The 26,979-nt window shown below is 43.5% G+C and overlaps 1 protein-coding gene across 4 annotated transcripts in view; it reads left to right on the top strand.

Annotated features, from left to right (window-relative positions):
* CYB5R4 (cytochrome b5 reductase 4) overlaps positions 1 to 26,979 on the top strand; it is a 484,942-nt gene that overhangs the window by 350,105 nt on the left and 107,858 nt on the right. For 3 of the 4 annotated variants that reach the window (XM_075340159.1, XM_075340161.1, XM_075340160.1), the window contains exon 10: positions 5,153 to 5,275. The exons of the other annotated variant lie outside the window; for it this stretch is intronic. In XM_075340159.1, coding sequence (XP_075196274.1) covers positions 5,153 to 5,275 — 123 coding nt within the window. The remainder of the gene's footprint in view (positions 1 to 5,152; positions 5,276 to 26,979) is intronic. 4 annotated transcript variants of the gene reach the window in all.

Below are 26,979 nucleotides of genomic sequence, written 5' to 3'. Positions count from 1 at the left end.
GTTTATCCCACTATCCTACAGGTCGGGCCCATGTGTATGAAGCAGGCCTCGGAGTTGAAAACCCCTTATATATATATTTCATTCTTTTGACAATGGCATTTCAATAACTCGATCTCTGGTGTATGTATGCACCAGCCATCATCAACCCCCGCTATGCAATCACTGGTTTGAATGGGTTGTCATGGTAGCATTAAAGGCTAAGGCTGAGCTTAATAGAAGACCATTTTAACTATATTCTGCAGTATTGTTGTATTGCAATATATAGAACAACCAATCAAACGATCACATGTTCAATTCCCCTAAAGGGACTAAAACTAATTAACCTGATCTGTAGACACAGTAAACAGAAAAGGAGTTACAGTTTTTCACAACTCAACTAACAAAATGGTTTATTTACCTTAAAATGGTATATGTATCTAAAAACTCAGCTCACCATACCAATACCAAACCCTCATACAGCTCTATCGAACAATTAATTAAAACATTTAAATGGCCACAAATGGTTTTTTTATACAAATGTTTGCATTTTTTTCATTGATAACTAAAAATAAACTATACAAGTTTTGTTTTGCCTTAGTCATACTAACTTAGAGAATGATATTGCCAGGTCATTTTTACAGCAGTATGCATGCTGTAAAAACAAAACTCAAAAATCAATTGATTTTTTTCTCAATTTCTGTCCCCCATTTTCCTGTTTCTTGAATGTTAAAATGAATTGTGTCATTCAAAACCCACATCTTGTACCAGAACAAATCAAACCATCTTAGGGTGTGCCCGTACGCTGCAGTTTTCTGTTTACCACAAAACTGCACCCTGTGACCACAAAAACTCAACCTGTTGCCAAAAAACGCATCCAAAGACACGTGGTTTTTTTATGTATTTTTGACAATGCGCTTTTTTTTTTCTTCAATGAATGAAAATTAGTGATGGGCGGACCCAGACTGTATAAAAGTCTGGACCAGACCCGCACGGGTTCCAAGGTACCCAAGTGCCAGGCCTTGAATTCCGGGTATTGATCCAGATCTGGCACTGGGGTAGTAAAAGAAAATAAAGAAAAAAATAATAAAGCGAGCACACTATACTTACCGAGTCACCAGCTTGACTGTCACACTGCTTCAAGTTCGGCTTTCGAGGCTACGCATTATCCTTCATGCATATGCACTGCTTTCCCCACCCACTGGCATCTGTGGTTGGTTGCAATCAGATGCACCCCCACGCTGAGTGACAGCGTGTCTGACACATCCAATCACAGATGCAATCTGCTGGTCTATATCGTACAGTAAAAATAAATAAGTTAAAAAAATTGACGTAGGGTACCACCATATTATGATACTAGCACAGATAAAGCATACGGCTAAAGGCTGCAGCCTCCAGGTGTGCGCTTATCTTGGCTGTGTATCAAAATAAGAGGAACCACATGCGTTTTTGTGGGGGGGGGTTAAATTATTTAAATAAATAATTTAAAAAAACAGTGTGCAGTTCCCCCACAATTTTGATACCTAACCACGATAAAGCCTGACAGCTGGGGTCTGGTATTCTCAGGCTGGGGAGACCCATGCTTATTGGGCCCCCCCCCAGCCTTAAAATAGCAGCCTGTAGGCACCCAGAATTGCTGCATCCATTACATGCAACAATCGCAGCACTTTACCCGCCTCTTCCCGATTGCCCTGGTGCGGTGGCAATCTGGGAAATAAGGGGTTAATGTCAGCTCACAGCTGCCACTAAGCCTTAGATTAGTAATGGGAGAAATTATGAGACCCCCCATTACTAATCTTTAGGTTAAAGTAAATAAACACACTTATAAAATCCTTTATTTGAAATAAAAGACAAAAAAGCACCCTCTTTCACCCCTTTATTAACCCCTAAAAACCCCTGCACATGCGACATCCCCAAGAGGTCCCACAACGATTCCAGCTCTGCTACATCTGAAGTCAGTGAACTCAGTGAGAGGTCATTGAGGTCACCTGGGGTCACGTTACCTGCAATCACAGGTAGAGGGCCGTGGGAACCTCCATCTGTGACCGCAACTAACCTGAGTTACATCACCACTCATCGCAGCTCAATCTCTGCCTGAACCTCACAGTGTGCAGTCATGTTCAATGATCGATCGCTCTCTGTGCCTTCAGTAATATAACAGAGCTGGAATCATCGTTGGACCTCATGCAGATTACGACAACCCTGCAGGGGTGTTTTGGGGGTTAATACAGTAGTGAAAGATGGTGTTTTGTTGTCTTTTATTTCAAATAAAGGATTTTTTTCGGTGATTTTGTTTTACTTTCACTTACAGATTATTAATCTAGGGCTTAGTGGCAGCTATGGGCTGTGATTAACCCCTTATTACCCCGATTGCCACTGCACCAGGGCAATCGGGAAGAGCCGGGTAAAGTGCTTGGATTGTCGCACCTAATGGATGCGGCAATCCTGGGTGACTGCAGGCTGATATTTTTAGGCTGGGGGGCTTCCAATAACCATGGATCTCCCCAGCCTGAGAATAACAGCCCCAAGCTGTCGTGCTTTATCATGGCTGGTCACATCAGTAAAATACCTATCTACTTTGAATACGAAGAAAAATTTTTTTTAAAAAATTATCAGCTTTATTTGAATATATTAAAAAAAGTCCTTTGACCAGAACAAACATGATACCAACACCGACACATATAGTTAGCAGTAACACATATAAAAGATGACAATAGATAGTCTCAAACCACTTTGTTGAGAATGAATAGAAAGGTTTTGAGTGAATGCCTAACAGCACTTCCACCCTAGATTACATCAATATTTAGGGAAGTGGGTGGGGCTATATTCTGGCCTTAGTTTACCTCTCAAGACACTATCCCTGCCTATCAATGGAGCACATCCTTAGTTACACGATGCCCCCATTCCTCGGCGGCTCACCCTTAAATGTCCCTTCTCTATCCCTTTCAAGATAATTTGGACGTCTCTACATGTGGTACAGACCACCATTAGGACAGGCACATATAGATTTCACAGATTAATTTGATGAAGACAAGCAAATTCAAAAATTAGGATTTTTTTTTTAGAGCTTATCTCCAAATCTGTCTCCCAAGTGCCTAGAGACCGTCCGACAGATCTTTCATTCAACAAAGTCCATGTGATTTCATTTCATCTTTACAAGATCTCATCAATTCTTGAATGAAAGATCTGAATGAAATCTATATGTGCCAGTCCTAATGGTGGTCTGTACCACATGTAGAGACGTCCAAATTATCTTGAAAGGGATAGAGAAGGGACATTTAAGGGTGAGCCGCTGAGGAATGGGGGCATCGTGTAACTAAGGATGTGCTCCATTGATAGGCAGGGATAGTGTCTTGAGGGGTAAACTAAGGCCAGAATATAGCCCCACCCACTTCCCTAAATATTGATGTAATCTAGGGTGGAAGTGCTGTTAGGCATTCACTCAAAACCTTTCTATTCATTCTCAACAAAGTGGTTTGAGACTATCTATTGTCATCTTTTATATGTGTTACTGCTAACTATATGTGTCGGTGTTGGTATCATGTTTGTTCTGGTCAAAGGACTTTTTTTTAATATATTCAAATAAAGCTGATAATTTTTTAAAAAAAAATTTCTTCGTATTCAAAGTAGATAGGTATTTTACTGATGTGATATTGATTTGAGATACCTCTAAAAAACTAGTTTTTGAGATTTTGATATCTTTATCATGGCTGGGTATTAAAATTAGGGGACACCACATGCTGTTTTTTTAATTATTTATTTAAATGATTTATAAAAGAAAAAAAAAAAAGCTTGTGGTTCTTCTTGTTTTGATGAACAGCCAAGATAAGCACACGCTGGGGACTGCAGCCTGTAGCCGTAGGCTTTATCTGTCCTGGTATCATAATATGGGGGGACCTTATGCCTATTTATTTATTTATTTATTTTTACTGTATGCTATAGACACGCAAGCCAGGTCTGTGATTGGAAGCGAAAGATACATTGTCACTCAGGGTGCGGACGCTTCTGACTGCAGCCAATCACAGATGCCGATGGGCAGGGAAGGCAGTGCATGTGCATGAGCCTAATGAGTGGCCATGGAAGTGAATGGGCGGCTGCGGAAGCAGTTACAGCTGCTTCAGAGGTTTGCTAAGTATGAACCTCCACTAGCTGTGTTATTTTTACTTATTTTTTGTATTATCCGAGTGCCAGACCTGCATCATTAGCCGTAATTCCCTGGGAATTCTGGGCCCTGGTCCAGCACCCAGATACTTTTGAAACCGCGCAGATTCAGACTTTTACAGTCTGGGTCCGCCCATTACTATTTGTGACGAATACAAGAATAATATAAATTATTCAAATAATCCGCCCATCTCTGTTGACCACTCAATCACTTTCCCCTGTTTTTCAGAAAGGGAACAGATGTGTGTTTTGGATCATTATGTTGGAAAAGTACACATCCACCAACGGCACAGAGTGGTGGTGGCATCTTTTTGTCCATATAGAGCAGTACATTTGTGAATTTCATAATACCATCAATGAAATGTACTTATTCAGCCCCACAAAAGGACACTTCCAGCACCATATTTCACTGTAGGCACCATGCATTTTGAAAAATAAATGTGAAAAATATTTCTTGCCTACAGTGAAACATGGTAGTGGCAGTGTCCTTATTTGGGGCATGAGTGCTGCTTGTTTCGGGGAGCTACATTTCATTGAGATCAGGAAGTCTCAGATGTACTGCTCTATATTGAAAGAGAAGATGCCACCATCACTCTGTGCTTTTGGTAGAGGTGACCTTTTTCTAAATGCATGGTACCTACAGTGAAATATGGTCTTGGCAATCCTTATATTTGTCTACCGCTGTATTGTATTCAAGATTTGGTGGAAGATAACAGCTGTCTGAACTATATTTGGTAAAAGAGATTTATACGTTGTATTTTACTCCTGGAATCTTGGGACATAACAGTAGATATAATCACTTTTTAAATAACAAGCCACCTATTTTTTAATTCTGTTATGAAAAAAGTTAATTTTTAACTTTCCACGTTTTTTTTTAAATCTTTCCAGGAGTCTAGCCATACTTAATTATTGGATCTACTACAGTCAAGGGCCTGATTGTTTACTCAACTCAGTTATTTCCTGATTGCTATTCACACATGCAGGCATATATTAATACATTTTCCTTTATATCTAGTTTGTTCATCAAATAGTACTGGAAAAATAGAAGTGATTCTCCATAAGGAAGACCATAAGGTCTGGAAGAATCTTGGACAATTATTGAAAGGAAATAACTCTTTTATCAAAAAGTGTCAAAGAGGTGGGTATGAAATAAGTTTGTATAGCAAGCCATGGTGGTAAGGTTTTTCGATTACCATAGAAAGTTTTACTGTAATGCCTGCTTCCAGCTATTGCAAACTCACAATGCAGGCTATCAAGGCATGATGCGAGTTGTATCATTGTAATTTTTTTTTTAAGCCATCGGTTTCGGTGCACTGCTCTAAAGGCAAATATAGTCATATTAAGAAACTATGAACTATTTCCAAGGCACTGACCAAATACATTCATGCTGTGATAGGGACATGATATCAGAATATAATCACTGAAAAAATGTAAAGTATTAATGTTTTGTTTAAATATTATGTTTTTAATTGAGCAAAATATAAATTAATAATAAATAATAAAATATAAATATAATTGAGCAAAATATAAAAAAATATATAAATATAAAAAAATATAAAAAAATAAATAAATATAAAAAAATAAATATAGATATAAAAAAAATATAAAAAAAAAGTACAAGTTTGATATTTTCCACTCTTAAACACTAGGGGGAGTAGCTGCTGAAATTCTACTGTAGAGCTACTGTACAACTAGCTCACATTACAACTGCAGTAAAAGTTGGTGGAATCTTCTCTCCTGTGTGTGATGTTACACCTCCCCCTCCCAATCTGGGTGTTGCCAAAAGAGAGAATGAAGTTTAGGATCACAGTGCAGAGCCATTTTGTTGGTGACCGCAAAGTCATCCTAATGTCTAAAGTGTCACCAAGGACAGCTGCATAGTGCTCCCCACATAGCGCTCTGCACACCCCGTACCAGCAATGCTCTGTCACACGCACGTCCGCCTTCAGTGCTCTGCAGCACGCATGCCTGCAATGCTCTGCCACACGCATGCTTGCAATGCTCTGCCACACACACCCTCGCACACCCACAATGCTCTGCCGCACGCACACTCGCAATGCTCTGCCACATGCACGCTTGCAATGCTATTCCGCACGGACACACACCCACCCACAATGCTCTGCCGCATTCCCGCCTGCCCATAATGCGCTGCTGCACACCCTCCCACAATGCAGGGCCACAGGCCCACCTGCAATGCTCTGCCGCATGTATGCACGCCTGACCACAATGCTCTGCCACACACACGCTCGCAATGTTCTGCCACATGCACGCTTGCATTCTGTGCTCCCCTGTATACCGCGCTCTGCGGTATTCCGTGTGCCGCTGTATACCTCGCTCTTCTGTATTCTGTGCTCCTCCATATACCGCGCTTCGCTGTAAACGGTGTGCCGCTGTATTCTGCGCCCTGCTGTATTCCGTGCTCCGTATACCGCGCTCCGCTGTATTCCGTACGCCGCTGTATACCGCGCTCTGATGTATTCCATGCTCCTTTATATACTGCACTTCGCTGTATACTGTGCTCTGCTGTATTCCGTGGCCGCTGTATTCTGCACCCTGCTGTATTCCATGCTCCTCCGTATACCGCGCTTCACTGTATACTGTGCTCTGCTGTATTCCATGCGCTACTGTATTCTGCGCCCTGCTGTATACTGCGCTCTGCTGTATCTGCTCCTCCGTATACTGCAGTCCGCGGTATTCCGTGCGCCGCTGTATACTGCGCTCTGCTGTATTCAGTGCTATTCTGCACCCTGCTGTATACCGCGCTGATCTCCTCCCTCTGCTGTGGTCTGGACAGCCCAGGGGCGTGTCCGGTTCGGATCAAAAGCTGTCTGTGTTAAGTATATAGTCGGAGCCCGACAACTATCTTCTATGCACAGGCGCTGCCGTATTTGAGGTTAGTAACTGTCGTTACACACAGCAAATCCAAGATGGCAGCCCCCAGTGCTTCAGTAACACTAGAATTAAATAAAAACTATATAAACAGTGAATTTAATTTTGTATTAAAAATACTTGATTGCATAATCACTATTATTAATACAAAAATACAAAACGCGACACCTTCCCTTCAAAAGAAACCAGTCACAAACTTTTAGCCCCCCTCCAACCATTTTTTAGCTGTTTTAGCCCTTTGAAAGAAAAAACTAGTCTACCATTTATAATCCCAAAGCACTGCTGCTGCAGAAAGACATGAAGATTTGTAGTGTTGAATACAGTGTCATACAAATGTTTAGGCACCCCTGGTCAAAATGACTTATTGTGAACAAGTAAGCAAGTTGAAGATTAAATGATTTCTAAAAGGCATGAAGTTAAAGATGACACATTTCCTTTGTATTTTAGAGAAAAAAAAATAATCATATTTTATATTTTAAAAATTACAGAAAGGAAGATGGGCTGATTCAAAAGTTTAGACACCCTTGGTGATTTGTGTGCTCAGATAACTTTGACCAAGGTTTCAAACCTTAATTAGCCTGTTAGGGTTATGGCTTGTTCACTATCATCATTAGGAAAGGCCAGGTGATGCAAATTTCACAGCTTTATAACAACCCAGCCTCCCCTAACATTGTGCTAAAAAAGCAGCAGCCATGGGTTCTTCTAAGCAGCTGCTAGTCCACCAAGCCAGGGTCCTCTTCCCTCTGTACCAGTCTGTCTGTTGTAACTTGTATATGTATTCTGTATGTAACCCCCTTCTCATGTACAGCACAATGTAATCAATGGTGCTCTATAAATAAATAATAATAATAAAATGGTGGTGGCTCACAAAGCAGGAGAAGATTATAAGAAGATAGCAAAGTGTTTTCAAAATGCCCTTTCCTCAATTTGAAATGTAATTAAGAAATGGCAGTTATCATGCTTTGTGGTTGTGTTGTAGCCAAAGCGGGGAAAGGGAAGAATGGCTTAAAGGAAATTTCAACAAATTCTTGATGCATACATTCATAACACCATCTGTAAAAAAGCTGAAGATGAAAAGAGGATGGCTTCTACAATGGATAATGATCCTAAACATACGTCAAAATCCACAATAGACTACCTCAAAAGGCACAACCTGAAGGTTTTATAGTGGCCCTCACAGTACCCTGATCTGGACATCATTGAAAATCTGTGGCAAGACCCCAAATGTAGTGATGGTCAGGATCGGGGAGACTCATCCAATCATTTTGTAAAAATCGGGATCGAGATAACACGATCTTGCATCCAATCACCGATCTTGGACTTTACAGTTGAATGATGTGATGGGGCAGCGGGGGCTGTAAAATAAAGAATACAGTTAATAATAAACATTGTCATTATACTTACAAGTCCCACGACATGTCCTGCAGACTCTGTCTCCCGCCGTGTCTGCTTCTGAGTCCGATCATCGCTGTGCCCTCCCGGTAACCACCGCTGACGATATGACCTTTCGTGACGTCATAGCCATGTGACCAGTCACGTGTGCATGTTGTATTATCTCATTGGCTACAGACTGGTCACATGACTATGACGTCATGCAAGGTCCTGTAGTGTCAGCATGCTCACCAGTGCTCGCCCAAGCATCTCAGAACTTGGTATACTCGGCGAGCACAGAGTTCTGGTGAGATGCTCGGCTCCCCATCCCTGCATGCCGGTGCTCTTTACAGAGTCAGCCTACATGCAGGGATTGGCTGCCACACATTGTAATGCCACAGCCGGTGAATAGCGGCCCCGGGATTCGGGTGATCGGAGATCAGCGTTGCTATAGAAACCTGCTTGTTAGGTTACTATGGCAACGGTGGCAGCGGTGACGTCACCGCTTACCAACCCAACATGCAGCCTCTGCTCACTCATTGAGTGATTACACAGCATGGCGAGCAGAAGCATTCTTCCTCCCCACGTTCTTTATAATATAGCAGAGCTAGATCAATTGAAGAAAATACAAGACCAGGATTGTGGAGGGGTGAGAGGGAGTAGTAAAGATGGAGTCCTTAAGTGTATCTGTGTATTTATTTCTAATAAGTAATTATTTCTTTGTGTGGTGTCTATTTGTTAACCCTTTATTGGAGATTCTTAATTGCTGGGTCAAACTTGGCTTGACATTAAGAATCTCGGGCTTAATACCAGCTGATAAAACAAAGCTTGTATTAACCCCTTATTTCCCAGCGTGCCACCAGCACCCGGGCCGCTGGAAGAGTTGGATACAGCGCCAGCAGATGGTGCCTCTATAAAAGAGCCATTTACTGGGGCAGCTGCGGACTGCAATTTGCAGGGGGGGGCCCAGAAAGCTTGGGCCACCCTGCGCTACGGATTCCAATCCCCAGCTACCTAGTTGTACCCGATTGGACACAAATATTAAGCGAAGCCCACGTCGTGTTTTTGTTTTTTTATTTTTAAATTAGTTCATGAAATTCATGAAATAATTAAAAAAAGGACTTCCCTATATTTTTGGTTCCCAGCAGGGTACATATAGGCAGCTGGGGGTTGGGAGCAGCCCATACCAGCCTGCTGTACCTGGCTACCGTGTTTCCCCGAAAGTAAGGCAGTGTCTTACTTTCTTTTTACCCCCAAAAATGCCACTATGTCTTACTTTCGGGGTATGTCTTATATTGGAAAAAATCCCACAGCAATCGCAGCAAGTCTCCATGCAATGTACCGTATGGGGACTTGCCGCGATTGCGCCCTAAGTGTACCGCAAGTTAAGGAAACTTAACCACCAGCGGCTGCACATGAGGGCACTGAGGCTGTGTGATTTTGTATGTTGTCCATGGTCCTGATGGACCACGGACAACATTACTGCAACATTTCAACATTTCTCGGTAGCCGAGCGTTCAGCTGAGCGCCCGACCGCCGGCATGTGTCAGCTCTCAGCTGAGCGCTCAGCCGCCGGCATGTCAGGGCGTTCAGCTGAGCGCCAGACCGCCGGCATGTGTCAGCTCTCAGCTGAGCGCTCGGCCGCCGGAATGTTAGGGCGCTCAGCTGAGCGCTTTGCCGCCGGCATGTCAGGGCTCTCAGCTGAGAGCTGTCACATGCCGGCGGCATGTCAGAGCGCTCAGCTGAGCGCTCGGCCGCCGGCATGTTAGGGCGCTCAGCTGAGCGCTTTGCCGCGGGCATGTCAGGGCTTTCAGCTGAGCGCTCGGCCGCTTTAACTGTACTGTAAAGAAAAAAAAAAAATAAATAAATTTTTACTACGTCTTACTTTCGGGGTACGTCTTACATTAGCCGACCCCCCCAAAACCCCCACTACGTCTTACTATCGGGGGTGTCTTACGATCGGGGAAACACGGTAGCATACAAAAATATGGCAAAGCCCATGTCATATTTTTTTTTTTTTTTTTTTTTAGTATTTTAGCAAAAAAAAATGTCATTTTTTAAAATTATGTATTTATTGTTATACAACTACCGTATATATTGTGTGTGTGTATGTATATATATGATGGTCGCCGAGCATCGACAGCACGCTTCAAATCATCCCACCGATTTTCAATGATATTCAGGTCTGGGGACTGGGATGGCCATTCCAGAACATTGTAATTGTTCCTCTGCATGAATGCTTGAGTAGATTTGGAGCGGTGATTTGGATCATTGTCTTGCTGAAATATCGATCCCCTGCGTAACTTCAACTTCGTCACTGATTCTTGCACATTATTGTCAAGAATCTGCTGATACTGAGCAAGTGCTATTCTTGGAATGCCGTGTATTTTTGCCTCCATGCATAACACCTTTTTGTATGACCAAACAACTCAATCTTTGTTTCATCAGTCCACAGGACCTTCTTCCAAAATGTAACTGGCTTGTCCAAATGTGCTTTTGCATACCTCAGGCGACTGTTTGTGGCGTGCTTGCAGAAACTGTTTCTTTCGCATCACTCTCCCATACAGCTTCTCCTTGTGCAACGTGCGCTGTATTGTTGACCAATGCACATTGACACCATCTGCAGCAAGATGAAGCTGCAGGTCTTTGGAGGTGGTGTGTGGATTGTCCTTGACTGTTCTCACCATTCTTCTTCTGCCTTTCTGATATTTTTCTTGGCCTGACACTTCCTGGTTTAACAAGAACTGTGCCTGTGTTCTTCCATTTCCTTGCTATGTTCAGTGGAAACTGACAGTTTAAATCTCTGAGACAACTTTTTATATCCTTCCCCTGAACAACTATGTTGAATAATCTTTGTTTTCAGATCATTTGAGAGTTGTTTTGAGGAGCCCATGATGCCATTCTTCATTGGAGATTCAAATAGGAGAACAACTTGCAAGTGGCCACCTTACATACCTTTTCTCATGATTGGATACATCTGCCTATGAAGTTCAAAGCTCAATGAGGTTACAAGACCAATTTAGTGCTTTAGTAAGTCAGTAAAAAGTAGTTAGGAGTGTTCAAATCAAGAAATGGATAAGGGTGCCCATACTTTTGCACCGGTCAAATTCTGTTTAAATGCGGGTTGCACATTTTCTGTTAGTACAATAAACCTTATCTCAATCCAGAAATATTACTCAGTCCATCAGTTATTAGATATATGAAACTGAAATATGTAGCGGGGTGGGGGTGCCCCAGGACCACAAAGACGCCGTGACTCAAATAGTCCGATCAAAACAGCTTTATTGTCCTCGCTGTACATGTAAATGGACCCAGAACACAGCCGGGTTATGCACCGTCCATATAGGTCCCCGTCACACAGGCACCCCTTGCCGTAGGAGACGGTCTTACGATGCCCCGTTCGGCTGTTCCAGGAGGGTCCACAAACTTATTATCACTCCACGCAGGCCTGGAGCTTTTCCAGGTTTCCGGCTCTGCAGCTTACAGAGCAGACTCTAGTACAAGATCATAGTGGGAGTTTTAACCACTTTCTTCTCTCTCTGGCACCCGGTAGCAGACACCTCTAGCTGAGGTTCCTTCTTGGCCCCAGGGCCCTCTGCAGACCCCTGGGTCTGTGTCTCCTCCAGGAGAGGTTCGGCCTTACAGCCCTAGTCTGGCTGCACTCAACTCAGTCTGAATATCTGAGTCCTGTGCTCAACCTCCACACAGGATGCTCCATGCAGAGTTCTCGGCTCTGCTCTCACTCTCTCCAAACACACATTGCCAGTCTCCTATATCAAGCTGGCCACACCCACAGGTGGAGGTCTGTGAATCTCAGCCCTGCAGAGCACCTTGTGATTGTTAAAGGGAACCTGACCCTTATGTGTAGCAAGAAGCCTTTGTGGACTACAAGTCCCATAGCAACCTTTACCGTCTAGATATCGCAGATACCTTCTCCACTGTGACATATAGCGACCATTTACCACGTTGGTGGTCGCTACGTCACAAATAGCTGTAGCAAAAACCCAAAATGTCATGAAGTAGAAAGGTTAACATTAATAGGGGTACCCAAACTTTTTCATATGACTGTATGTATGTGTGTGTGTGTGTGTGTGTGTGTGTGTGTGTGTATATATATATATCTATATATATATATATATATATATATATATATATATACTGATGTGTGTGTACAGCTCTGTCAAAAATTATAAAATCACTGCATAATTTAATTTTCAGGTTTTCTGATTTTTCTCTGTATATTTTTGGGTACAATGTAGATTGTTCTTTATTCTATAAACTACTGACAACGTCTCCGAATTTCCAAGCAATACATCTTGTATTTAGTTTCTGAAAATACTAGTTTATAGAATAAAAGAGCAATTTACATTTTATTCAAAAATATACCTATAAAGAGAAAAATCAGAAAAACTGAAAATCTAGCAGTGGTCTCTTAATTTTTGCCAGAGCTGTGTATGTGCATGTATGTACCGTGTTTTTCCAAAAATAAGCCCTAGCAGGGATTTTCAGCATTTTCGGAGCAAGGCTTAAATATAAGCCCTCCCCTGAAAATAAGCCCTAGTCCCGTATCAATAATGAAGTGTTCATGCAGCTAAACAAGGTTACAAATACTAAAGGACACTTCATTATAGACAGTGGCACGCAGCAATTACACTCACCCGATGCTGAGCGGCAGGACCTGCAGTGATCGCAAACCCGCACACATCAGATCACACACACACACACACACACACACACACAATCAGATCTCACTCACACACCAGATCTCACACACAAACATCGGATCACATGCAAACATCAAATCACACACACAAACATCAGATCGCACACACATCGGATCACATACATACTCACCACATCCAGTGACACCGATGTCTTCTCGCCGGCAGCAGTCCAGTGGAGCGCAACGAACAGGACCTGCGGCGGGACACCTGAATTGCTCTCATCATTCCCTACGGCTGTAAGTGCATGATGTGATGTGATGTGTGTGTGCCTGCGATCGGCTGTGTGTGTGTGCCTGCGATCGGCTGTTTGTGTGTGCCTGCGATCGGCTGTGTGTGTGTGCCTGCGATCGGCTGTGTGTGTGTGCCTGCGATCGGCTGTGTGTGTGTGCCTTCGATCGGCTGTGTGTGTGTGCCTGCGATCGGCTGTGTGTGTGTGCCTGCGATCGGCTGTGTGTGCCTGCGATCGTCTGTGTGTGTGTGCCTGCGATCGGCTGTGTGTGTGTGCCTGCGATCGGCTGTGTGTGTGTGTGTGCCTGCGATCGGCTGTGTGTGTGCCTGCGATCGGCTGTGTGTGTGCCTGCGATCGGCTGTGTGAGCCTGCAATCGGCTGTGTGTGATTTACTGTGTGTGTCTGCGATCGGGCTGTGTCTGTCAGTGTGTCAGCCAGCAGCAGAGGAGAAAGGCATGCAGCACCGACCGGAGATCAAAGGGAGGACCTGGGAGCCACGCAGAGGTCCGGGTCTGGTGAGTATTAGTCTCCTGGGAAGTGGGGGGGTCTGCTTTTTTGGGGGGTAAACTTACCCCCAACCGTGTTTCTCCAAGAATAAGACCTCCTCCAAAAATAAGCCCTAGTGCTTTTTTGGGGGGCAAAAAAAATTTAAGACAGTGTCTTATTTTTGGAAAAACACGGTATATTTATGTATGTGTGTGTGTGTGTATGTATATATATATATATATATATATATATATATATATATATATTATATAAAGCTCAGTGTGTGTGTGTGTGTGTGTGTCCGCTAAAGGGATCTGCACCGTCGCATTTACAATCACGAAATTTTGCACAGATGCCTCATTTGATCCAGGGAGCGTCGTAGACTATGTTTTCACAGAAAAAATGTAACCCCGTGCTTTACAGTTAGTCTCTAAAGTCCTGCCTCCATTAAGCTGAATGGAAGTGGGAGCTATAGGTTCTTAATAGCAACTGTCAGTGGTTGCTATAGGAACAAAATAAACTGTTAGTTGAAGTTTATGTGTGAAGTTATATGATGTCGGTGGAGAAATGGATAGAGAGACAGAAAAAGACAGAGACACAGACAGAGACAGACAGGGAAAGAGAAAGACAGACAGGGACAGAGACAGGCCTGGAAAGAGAGAGGCCTGGAAAGAGAGAGGCCTAGAAAGAGAGAGGCCTGGAAAGAGAGAGGCCTGGAAAGAGACAGGCCTGGAAAGAGACAGGCCTGGAAAGAGACAGGTTTGGAAAGAGACAGGTTTAGACAAAGACGGACGGGCAAAGAGACGGACGGGCAAAGAGACGGACGGGCAAAGAGACGGACGGGCAAAGAGACGGACGGGCAAAGAGACGGACGGGCAAAGAGATGGACGGGCAAAGAGACGGACAAAGACAGACGGGCAAAGAGATAGACAAAGACAGACATGAAAGAGACAGACGGGGAAAGAGACATACAGACACACACATAGAGACAGAGATTGAGACAGACAGACATAGAAATGGAGACAGATAGACTGATACAAATACAGACAGAGATAGAAATAGACAGACAGAGACATACACACAGACAGACAAGGAAAGAGACAGAGAGGCAGACAGACAGCGACAAACAGACAGAGACTAGGAGAGAGACAGAGAGACAGTTACTATCCCGGGCAACGCCCAGGTACTACAGCTAGTCTAAAGATAAAGCTGAATGTGTGTGTGTGTATGTCCGGGATTGGCATCTGCACCGTCGCAGCTACAGCCACAAAATTTTGCACACTCACACTTCTGGACCCCGAGAGCGCCATAGGCTATGTTTTGATGTGAAATTTTAACCCCGCGCTTTACAGTTATTCACCAAAAAACCTGCCTCCATTAAAGCGAATGGAGCTGGGAGCCACAGTGCAGCCAGAACTTCAGAAGAATGCACAGCCACGCCCTTGAATGGAATGTTGGCGTGTCACAATGCAGCCAGGGAAAGAGACAGACACAGACAGGGAAAGAGGCAGACACAGACAGGCTAAGAAACAGACATAGACAGGGTAAGAGACAGACACAAAGAGACAGACAAAGAGACAGACTGACAGGGAAAGAGAGAGACAGGTTAAGAGATAGACACAGACAGGTAAAGAGACAGAGACAGACACAGGGAAAGAGACAGAGGGAAAGAGACAGACAGGGAAAGAGAGGGAAAGAGACAGACAGGGAAAGTGACAGAGATAGACAGACAGACAGGGAAAGAGATAGATAGATGACAGACAGGGAAAGAGATTGAGACAGACGGAGAAAGAGACAGAGACAGTCAGAGACAAACGGGGAAAGAGACAGACAAAGAGAGAGACAGAGAGATATATACAGAGGGGGAGACAGACATAATTACATTTATATCTATTTGTTTTGTGGTTTTTGTGTGCAGAATACATGTTTGTTAATACATTCTATTTTGTTAACAGCAGTTATTAACCCGGGCGAAGCCGGATAGTACAGCTAGTAATATATATATATATAGATATATATATATATATATATATATATATATATATATATAAAACAAGCGCTGCGTAATATGTTGGCGCTATAGAAATGAAACTTATTATTATTATTATTATTATTATTAATATATAAAGCTCAGTGTATGTGTGTGTGTATGTGTATGTCCGCTAAAAAAATCCGCACCGTCGCATTTACAATCATGAAATTTTGCACAGACACTACATGTGACTCAGGGAACGTCATAGACTATGTTTGGGCGGGAAAATGTAACCCTGTGCTTTACAGTTACTCTACAAAAATCCTGCAGCCATTAAACTGAATGGAGCTGGGAGCTATCTAATATATAAAGCTGAGTGTATGTGTGTATGTATGTCTGCTAAAGGAATCCGCACCGTCGCATTTACAATCGCGAAATTTTGCACAGACGCCTCATGTGACCCAGGGAGCGTCGTAGACTATGTTTTGACAGAAAAATTTAACCCCGTGCTTTACAGTTAGTCTCTAAAATCCTGCCGCCATTAAACTGAATGGAGGTGGGAGCTATAGGTTATTAATACGAACTGTCAGTGGTTGCTATAGGAACAAAATAAACTGTTAGTTGAAGCTTATGCGTGAGGTTATATGATGTCGGTGGAGAGATGGATAGAGAGACAGAAAAAGACAGACAAACAGTGACACAGACAGAGACAGATGGGGAAAGAGACAGACGGGAAAAAGAGACAGACACACACATAGAGACAGACACAGAGATGGAGACAGATAGACTGATACAAATACAGACAGAGATAGAAATAGACAGACAGAGACATAGACACAGATAGACAAGGAAAGAGACAGACAGAGAGTGACACACAGACAGGGACTAGGAGAGAGACAGAGAGACAGTTACTATCCCGGGCAATGCCGGGTACTACAGCTAGTAGGCTAAAAATAGCAACTGTCAGTGGTTGCTATAGGAACAAAATAAACTGTTCGTTTAAGAACCTTATGTATGAGGTAAAAAGATGTCAGTGGTTAGACGGATAGAGACAGACAGAAAGAGACAGACAGACCTGTAAAGAGACAGACCTGTAAAGAGACAGCCGGGCAAAGAGACAGACCTAGAAGGAGACAGCCGGGGAAAGAGACAGCCCTTAGCAAGAGACAGCCCTGGAAAGAGACAGCCCTGGAAAGAGACAGACTTGGAAAGAGACAGCCCTGGAAAGAGACAGCTCTGGAAAGAGACAGACTGGTAAAGAGACAGGCGGGCAAGAGACAGACCTAGAAGGAGACAGCCCTGGAAAGAGACAGCCCTGGAAAGAGACAGCCCTGGAAAGAGACAGACGTGGAAAGAGACAGACGTGGAAAGAGACAGAGCGGGAAAGAGACAGCCCTGGAAAGAGACAGGCGGACAAAGAGACAGACCTAGAAAGAGACAGCCTGGCAAAGAGACAGCCTGGCAAAAAGACAGCCAGACAAAGAGACAGAGGGGCAAAGAGACAGAGAGAGAGACAGACAGACAGATAGATACAGACATTGAGAAAGATAGACTGATGCAAATACAGACAGAGAGATAGAAACAGACAGACAAGGAAAGAGAACAGCAAGACAGACAGACAGCGACACAAAGACAGAGACTGGGAGGTAGACAGTTACTATCCCGGGCAGCGCCCGAGTACTACAGCTAGTATATATATATATAATGTACACAATATATAGTTATATAAAAATAGATAATTAAAAGAAAATGACGTAGCGCTCTGCTATTTTTTTAATTCTCGGCGCAGATAAAGCGAACGGCTACGGGCTGCTAATTATTACTATTATTATTATTATTATTTTAGCGCCATTTATTCCATTGAGCTTTACATGTGAAAGGGGTAGTCCCATCTGCCTGGGTTTACCTTGGTTGGCAATAAAAATACAGGGAAGCCCATTCATTTTTTTATTTTTTTTTAATTATTTAAAAAAAATAATTAAAAAAAAATGCGTGTGCTCCCGCTGTATTTTGATCGCCAGTCAGGTAAAGCCAGGTAGCTGGGGGCTGGGATTCTCGGCAGCCAGCAGCTGCCCTTGGAAATGGCGCATTGTTTCTTCGCGCCATTTCCAGGTGCTTTACCCGGCTCAACCAGCGGCCCTGGTTGTGGTGGCATGCTAGGTAACAAAGGGGTTAATACCAGCTTTGTATTCTCAGATGGTACTAAGCCCGAAATTCATGGTGTCACGCCAAATTAGACATAGCCACCAATAATTTCTAGTAAACAATAAAAAAAAACACAACACAGAGAAATGTTTTTATTAGAAATAAAACAAAAAAAACATTTAGAGACTCCATCTTTATTATAAAATAATCCTTAGTCCGACGTAATCCACAGGGAGAGCCATGTCAGCAACATCACTCTGTACAGACACAGTCTATACACAGTGAGAAGCAGAGAGCACTGTCAGCTCAGCTACATCGCTCTTTACAGAGGAAGAAGCAGGCTGACAGTGAGGGGATAATTGAACTTGCGTCTCGCATGGGCATCACCCTGCACGGACTGATCTCAGGACAGGAGCGCTTCAGCTGCATGGAAACACATGCAGCCGATCACTCCTGTCGGGAGAGTGTGTGGCTGTGTCGGGTGATGCAACACTCGCACAGTGACAGTCAAAGTTTAATCGAGTCCATGAGCTGGACTTGAGTGAACCCTGACATCACCGCGAACACGGCCGAAAACAGCCAATAACTGCCGAGTGAAGAGCAGTGCAGTGAATACCCCTGTAAGTTAAGAGGACCTTTGATAACGTCATAGTCATGTGACCAATCTGTAAGCCAATGTCTGTACAACATTCACTCCAGACTAGTCACGTAGGTATGACATCATTGAAGGTCCTGTAAGTCCAGTGTTGGTTACCAGCCGGCACAGGAATGATCGATCGCAGAGGCAGAAGCGGCCAGGAGACAATCTGCAGGACATGTTGTGGGACCTGTAAGTATGATCATAATGTTTTTTAGTAATGTGCTTTCTTTTTAGCGCCCCTGGACCCGATCTGGACTTGATCTGTAACACGAGCTTCCCAGGAAAACTCGTGATCGGGATCGTGCACACGATCACTATGAGATCGGTACGATCCCCGATCTTCACAGATCGGGATCGCCCATCCCTACTCAAAAGAGCAGTGCATGCAAGACGAGCCAGGAATCTCACAGAACTGGAAGACTTTTGCAAGGAAAAATGGAGGAAAAATCCTCAAACAAATTTGAATGATTCATGGCTGGCTACAAAAAGTGTTTACAGTACAATCTGTGATACTTGTCAAAGGTGGTTATACTAGGTACTAACCATGCAAGGTGCCCAAACTTTTGCATTGGACCATTTTCTTTTTTTGTTCATTTAAAAATGTAAAAGATGAAAATATTTTTTTTGCCTAAAATACAAAGAAAATATGTCATCCTTAACTTTATGCCTTTTAAAGATTATTTCATCATTCAGCTTGCTTAACTTTTCACAATCAAAAATAGAATTCACCACACTCTTCAAAGGATTTCATGCAAATGTGTTCTTTTTATTTATACAGACAGGTGAAGGCACAGGAAAATGTGACACAGAATCGTTTCGACCTGTTTAGGTCTTTATCACAATGTCACTGGAATAAAAAATAAAATAATTTTCAGGAACGTAGGGACCACCTTAAACTCTATCCTAGTATAACTCTATAGGATACTATGTATGGATGTCTTGCCCATCATACTTTTGCTAAATAGAATTATGCATATATCTGTTTCTATATGTAAATATGTATATATTAACCCTATTGTCTGTATAGTGTATACGTTACTGAATTTTTTTTTATTCCAGCAACGTTGTGATAAAGACTTCAACAGGTCGAAACGTCTGTCGCATTTTCCTGTACCTTCACCTGTCTATCACCTGTCTGTATAAATAAAAAGAACACATTTGCATGAAATTCTTTTGAAGAGTACAAAGAATTCTATATTTGAATGTCACTGGGGGTTCTATATCCCGTCTACCAGCACCTACTTACCTGGTTGTGTGCACACTAATTACTCTTCAAATAACTTTTCACAATAACAGTAATTTTGACTAGGGGTGCCCAAAATTTACCATCCTGGGCATTACAATGCACTTCAAGTTCTTCAGTCTAATGCTGAAATCCCAGCCTAGCAGCACCCTCCTCTTGTCGAGGGATACGTCAATGACTCTGATACACCATAAAGTTAGTTTGTTATTTAACATTATCCAGTTATGGAAATTGCATCTGGACAACAGTTTAGGTATGTTTTGTTTCATTTTTACATTTTTTGTGATATAACTTATCCACTTGAAAGTCAGAAAATTCCTTTGAAATATGTACAGTACATCTTAAAGAGGTGGTCCAAAGGCAAAAGGAAATCTAATTTGATGCTATAATCTAAGCTGTTTTCTAATTTACTTGTATTAAAAATTTGCTACTGTTTCCTAACTACACTATCTGTTATTTTATTTTTCTTTCCTATTTCCAATCTTATGATGTTTAGTTTGAGAATCCCAGTGCTTGCTGGGATAATCAAAGAAAGTGTCATCAGGGGGCAAAGTCTGTGGTAGTGACCACAGCCTCTGTCTCCTTCCTGAAATGAAGCGTCATCATGACGCTCATTTCAGGGGTGGTCTGTCCCTGCTGTGTTCCTGGTGTGTCTGTCCTTCCCTACGCTGTGCACCGTGCGATCTGCACACTGCACAGCGTCTGCTCTGTTATCTGTTCAAATCAGTAATAGCCGGTAACAGTGAGGTGTCTATAATAGACATGCAGTAGACCAGTGATGTTACCAGCAGGGTGGCACTAGTCTCTTATTTGTTGGGTATAAACACCGCTCTATTCACAAACCGAAGGAAAAAGTGAAGGTGGTTCTCACTTTAGTTTAAAATCCTCTTTATTTTTCTTCTGTTACTGGCTGATAATTACTGATCTGAGCCGATAACAGAGCAGATGCTGTCACTGTGAAGATCGCACAATGCACAGTGCAGGGGGGGACAGAGCAGAGACAGCTGGGACAGAGCAGAAAGGGACACAGGCGGACTGACCAGCCTCTGAAACGAGGATCACTGATGATGCTTCATTTCAGGGAGGGGACACAAGCTACAGTCACTGCCACAGCCTCTGCCCCCCCCCTGGTGACACTTTGAGTATCCCAGTATGCACCAGGATTCTCAAACGAATCGTCATCAGACAGTAAATAGAAAATAGAATAGCAGTTAGATTGTGCAGTTAGGAAATGGTAGGGAACTTAATTATATTAGAAAATAGCTTAGATTATAGCATCAAATAGATAGGAATTTAACTGACATTTCACACATCTGTGGAATTCAATCCGATCTCCGATTACAAAGCACGGACAGACTGGCCGTAGCTCTCCCAAGCAGAGCTTTGCAGCTTCTTATATTTTTGTGAATCTGTCACTCATGGGTTGAACATTGGGTTGAACATTGGGCCGAATTACATGGACGTGTGAAAGAGCTCTAATACTCAAAAAATCTTAGAAATGAGAGAAGTGAGGGGGCTCCTTCTGCAGCCAGTTGTCTTATATCCATACACATTTTTGTGATAAGGAAGAAGAAATAGCTTATCTTCTCTGGGTATTTTTTTCTATTAATTGTTAGCTTTTTTGTTCTTCATCTAGTTTCAAGCTGACTATGTCAATGTATTAAACGTTTTGATAAACTTCTCTATTTAATTAATGTTATTGTGGTATGTTGTGTATTAGTTTCTAAAACTTGTCCTCTGGAGATCAGCAATGTGACTGAAAGCCAGAAAATGGCCCGTTACAATGCTATTCATCTGGAGTGATGAACGGTCATGGCTGTGCCTAATGTTTGGAATGCAATCACATCCATTGACATCCCATTTATCGTATGAATGTGAGCTTGATTACAGCGGTGACTGTTCACTGTTGCTTCACTTAGGTGATCAGAAGTGAGCAGCAACGTGCGGCAATGAGAAACGTTCATTTTCTGGCTTACAGTTACACTTCTAGTATTCACAATGTCTCATATAAAAAATTATTAGTATGCACTGCAATGTGAGCGCTTATGGAGTTCTGCGACATGTTCCCATTCAAAGATCTAATACTGCAGCCAATATATCAATTATTGTGTTCTTCTATGTGTGCAACTACAGTTGTGATTAAAAATTATTTAACCCTATTGCAAATTAGGTTTATTAGCGAAATTGAGAAACTTTTCTCAGTTTGCAATAAGCCAAAAAAACAAGAATAAGTTAATAAAAAACACAACAAATTTAAGTATTTTTTTTGCAAATTCAACACAAAATACCACCTTTGACTCTTTCCCAACATAATCAACTTTTGTTTTTGTGATTTCCAGATGTAGTGAACTCACACAAAACCCTGAAAAACCGCTATTGTTTTTTGAATTTGCTTTACATTGTTCATCGTGTGGTTAAAATGTTCTGGAAATCTGATTCTCAGGCATTGAAATGCACACCTGCCCCAGTCCACGTGTCGTAATTTAAGATTTAACATTTTTATTGGTTTTCATAATAAAAGCAATTCCAAACATTGATGTGCAAAAATAGAGAAAATAGCATCATGGTACCATCAATATCAGCAATCTATAGCACAGAGGCAGGAATCACTTAAGAAAAGAACAAAGGAGAGAAGGAAAGAATGAAAAAGGAAGAAGAATAATAGAGATGGAGAGAGATATGCCACGAACACCCCTACCCGTCCGGTCCAAAACCCATAATTAAAGAGAACTCAGGAAAATATTACTCTGTTCTCACGAGTGCATGTCACAGTCTACCTCGCGTTTCAGAAACCAGGACTAGTCAGGAAAGATTCCCAATGGAACCACTTCGTAGCGGTGGTCTCCACTTCATTACGAGATTGGGCCAGAATCCTTTCCATCTGGTAAATTATGTCCACTCACTTATCCATTCCTCCACAAAAGGCGACCCGGTGGTCTTCCAGTGGCGAGGTATAACAGTCTTGGCCGCCTCCAAGAGGTGCCTGAGTAGCGATTGTTTATATATCTTTTTTTGGCAGTGGGAACATATATAGGAGAATGGCCTCGGGACGTCTGGGCACCGCCATCCCCGAGATCTCCTGAATCGCTCTCAAGACACTGTCCCAGAAATCAGCCAAGACCGTACATGACCACCATATATGGGTCATGGTACCCTCCTGCCGTTCGCAATGCCAACACATATCTGGGATCCCTGGACACCACCTGTGGAGCAAGGAGGGGACCCTATACCATCTTGAGACAACTTTATAACTTGTCTCCTGGGACCTGGTGGTGGTCGCTGACTTGTGGGATAGATGGAAACAGCTGTCCCATTGTTCTCTAGAGAACACATGTCCAAGCTCATTCTCCCAAGCTCTGCAAAAGGGAGGAAGGTGGACCAAATCGTTGATAGTCAGTAACTTATAGATGCTCGAAATAGCGTGTTTGGAGGCTGGGACCTGAGGTACATAGATTTTCGAAGGGTGACATAGAGTGTGTGGGCTCGTGTGACTGACTAGCAGATGAAAGGAAGTGCTGAAGCTGTGCATACTCAAAATGATAGCGTGCGGTCCCCTAAGACCAGAGTAAGTGGGAGAACCGTCCACTGGGGTGCCACGTGAAGCATACGCAAAGGGGCCTGTCTGGTACCACCCAGGAAAAGGGCATTAGATGCACCAGGGGGGAACTTCGGGTTATTGGTTATTGGCATCAGCGGGCCCAGTGGTTGGATCAAAGTGTTTTTCCCCCCGGGAGCATGCAGGGTTTGTAAGGTCTGCCTCACACTATAAACCACCATGAGTTTGTTTTTGTTCAGAAAGGGCCAGGTCCAAGGCAGGGTTGGTACCGACAAGGTGCATGCATCGTGAGCAATGCTTACTCATAACTTGGAGCCTCCGCCACGCAACAGGTCAAGAACCCTCGCATGGGCTGCTGCTAGATGATACCTCCTACAGTCCGGTAGCCCCAGGCCACCCGCGTCCTTCGGGCGGGTCAGAACTGTTCCCTGAATTCTAGGACGGCCCTTGGACCATATAAATTGGATGAATAATTGGTGAACTTTGCGCCAAAACGACGTGGGGACATGAACCGGCACCGTCTGCAGGAGATATAATAGTCTGAGAAGTACAGTCATCTTAAGTGCACCAACCCTGCCAAACCAGGACAAGACCCCCCGATGCCACGCCACCAGATCCTTCTCCAGCCTAGTAATAAATTGTTGGAAATTAAGGGAGAACAGCCTGGAGAGGTCAGACGGGATAGTAATAGCCAGGTAACCAATACTGTCGCCACCGGGCCATCTGAAGGGAAAACCGGACCGCAACGAGGAAACCTGACTCCGGGGCAGGGTCACGTTTAGAGCCTCCGATTTGTCAAGATTCATTTTGAAACCGGACCACCTCCCAAATCGCTCCAACTCGGACATCAACACATGGAGACCAACCAAAGGGTTGGAAAGATAGATCAGCAGGTCATCGGTGAATGCCGAACATTTATATTCACTATTCGCTATTTTGATTCCCCGAATGTCCGAGTTGGTCCGAAGGGCCGCCATCAAGTGCTCTATCACCAGAATGTATAATAAGGGGGATAGGGGGCATCCCTGTCGGGTCCCATTGCGTATAGTAAAGGGGGTGGACAAAGTACAGGTCATGATTGACTCCTGGCTCAGCTGGAGCTGAGCCTTTTTTTAAGTTTCACTACTGATGCAAGTCACGTTAGGGGTTAATCATTTCTGCCTCGTTCTGGAGGTCAGGCTGCTTTATTAGGGCACTGTTTCTCTTGGACTTCGCCAGTGATACTTCTGGCTCTGCTGTGTTCTGCTCTTGAGTGACCTGTTGTCTGCCTTGCCCCCTCCTGACCTCCGTGTTCACCTGACCTGTTAACCTCCTCTGTTGTCTGTTTCCATCAGTGTCTCTCCCGCTGTCTCCCTGTTCGTTCCTTATCTGTTTACCTTTATTCTGTCTTGTCTTCCCACTCCCCCTCGCTTCTAGGCTCTGATTTCCCGGCTGCTGACTATTTGCTTCCCTCTGACTACGTTTAGACTTTTCCCTTGTGTACTTGCAAGACCTCATGTTGTGACACGGCTTTCTGATGATTCTACTGCCATCTGGTGGGCTTGACTAGTATTACCTCTGCTAGGGAATTCCCTGCTCATACGTTTCCTCCACTTTTACGCCCCCTAGTGGTTTACCAGCTAACTACCTTCTCAATAGTTTCAGGAATCCTCTCAGTCCCACATTACTGCGCTGTACTGCTATTGTACATCTTAGAGTACAGCGTGACAGTACCATTCATTTTTATACGTGCTGACAGGGAACGATAAAGTGCCAATATTTTAGAAGTGAGGTTGGGGCCCAACTCCAGGTGGTGCAAGGTTTGCGAGAGAGAGACCCATGATATTCTGTCAAATGCCTTTTCGGCGTCCAGTGACAGTATCATGAGTGGCGTTTTCTTAATATGAGCATAATGGATGATGTCCAGGGTTTTTAAGGTGTTGTCCCTGGCTTCTCTTCCAGGGACAAAACCCACCTGGTCCGGGTGTATCAAGTCCGGTAGGAGGGGATTCAATCTGTTAGCAATAAGTTTGGCATAAAATTTGAGGTCCACATTAAGTAGGGAAATCGGCCTGTTGTTCCCACATGTGTTCGGATCCTTCCCTGTCTTAGGGATGACCGTAATGTGTGCTAACGTGGAATCAGCCGGAAAGGATGCAACCTCCAAAATAGAGTTAAAGGAGTCCAGCATTAAAGGGGCGAGAAGTTCCCGAAAGGCTTTATAACATTTAGCTGTCTGGCCATCCGGGCCTGGGCTCTTATTTGCAGGTGTGTCCCGAATGACTTGCAAGAGTTCCTCCAACCCAAACGGGGCCTCCAAATCATCAATTATGGTTCTAGACAGTTTTTTAAACGGGGAGGGGTGGAATGCCTTTCATCACCGGGGAGCACAGGAGGCGGGGTCAGGTTATAAAGCTTAGAATAATAGTCGTGGAAGGCGCCCGCGATATCGGGTGTAGTGTGCACCAACTTATCCAGGGAATTTTTGACACAATATATAAGAGATGTCGCCTTTTTGGCCCGTATCGTATTGGCTAACATTCTACCTTGTTTGTCCCAGAATTCATAGAATCGACTTTTACCTATTTGGATAATATGGCTGTATGCTGCGGCCATCAGTTTCTTAACCTCCAGTCGCGCCCCCAGAAGCACCCTCAAAGTGGGAGCACTCAGTGCCCGCTTGTGAAGGAGTTCTAGATTTGTGACCTTCTGTAGGGCATCTTTTATAGCCTGGGCTCTCACTCTTTTAATCCTCGCACCATGTTTAATTAATACTCCCCGTAGGACGCACTTGAGGGCCTCCCACTTAAGAGTGGGTGCCGTGCTGTCCGACGTGTGATCCGCCCTAAAATTGGAAATAGAAGTACGTATATCCGAGGCACAGGGCTCGTCCAGGAGCAAGGATTCGTTCAGCCGCCACGACCCCATCGTCCTCGTAAAGGAGGGAACACGTATGGAGCAAAACACCGGAGCGTGGTCCGACCACAGGATGTTTCTGATCCCTGTGAATGAAAGCCAGGACAGCGCAACATGCTGAACCAAGATGTAGTCCAGGCGGCTGTAAGAATCCTGTGGGTGTGAATAAAAACTATAGTCCCTCTCTGAGTGGTGTTGTATTCGCGACGCATCAAATAATTGTAGATGTAATAATGACCTCCTAATCTGCTTGATAAATGTATAGGAGAGACTGGATTTACCCTTAGAATTATCTAGCGCCAGGTCCAGTGTCACATTTAAATCCCCACATAGAAGTACCGTACCTCTCACCAAGGGGAGGGCGGTATCCACCAGGCTGGCGACAAAGAGATCCTGATTTTGGTTAGGGGCATATGCATTAATAACCGTAAAAATATGGTCACCCAGGATAATGTAACGGGCCCCCTCATCTATTTTAAGATCCAGGATTTGATGGGGGAGCAATCTATGCACTGCAATCGTCACACCCTTTGAACGTGACTCTGGGTTATTGGAGAAAAACCAAGTAGGGTAATATTTGTTTTTAATCTTAGGGGAGTGATTGGTCTTAAAGTGGGTCTCCTGAAAACAAGCTAAATGTATCTTACGTTTGTGGAGGTGATACAGGATCTGTGCCCTTTTCTCCGGCTTGT

The sequence above is a fragment of the Anomaloglossus baeobatrachus genome, chromosome 3 (assembly GCF_048569485.1).
Source record: "Anomaloglossus baeobatrachus isolate aAnoBae1 chromosome 3, aAnoBae1.hap1, whole genome shotgun sequence".
Lineage (NCBI taxonomy): Eukaryota > Metazoa > Chordata > Amphibia > Anura > Aromobatidae > Anomaloglossus > Anomaloglossus baeobatrachus.
The sequence above is the reverse complement of the archived record's forward strand: the minus strand, read 5'-3'. Positions and strand labels throughout refer to the sequence as shown.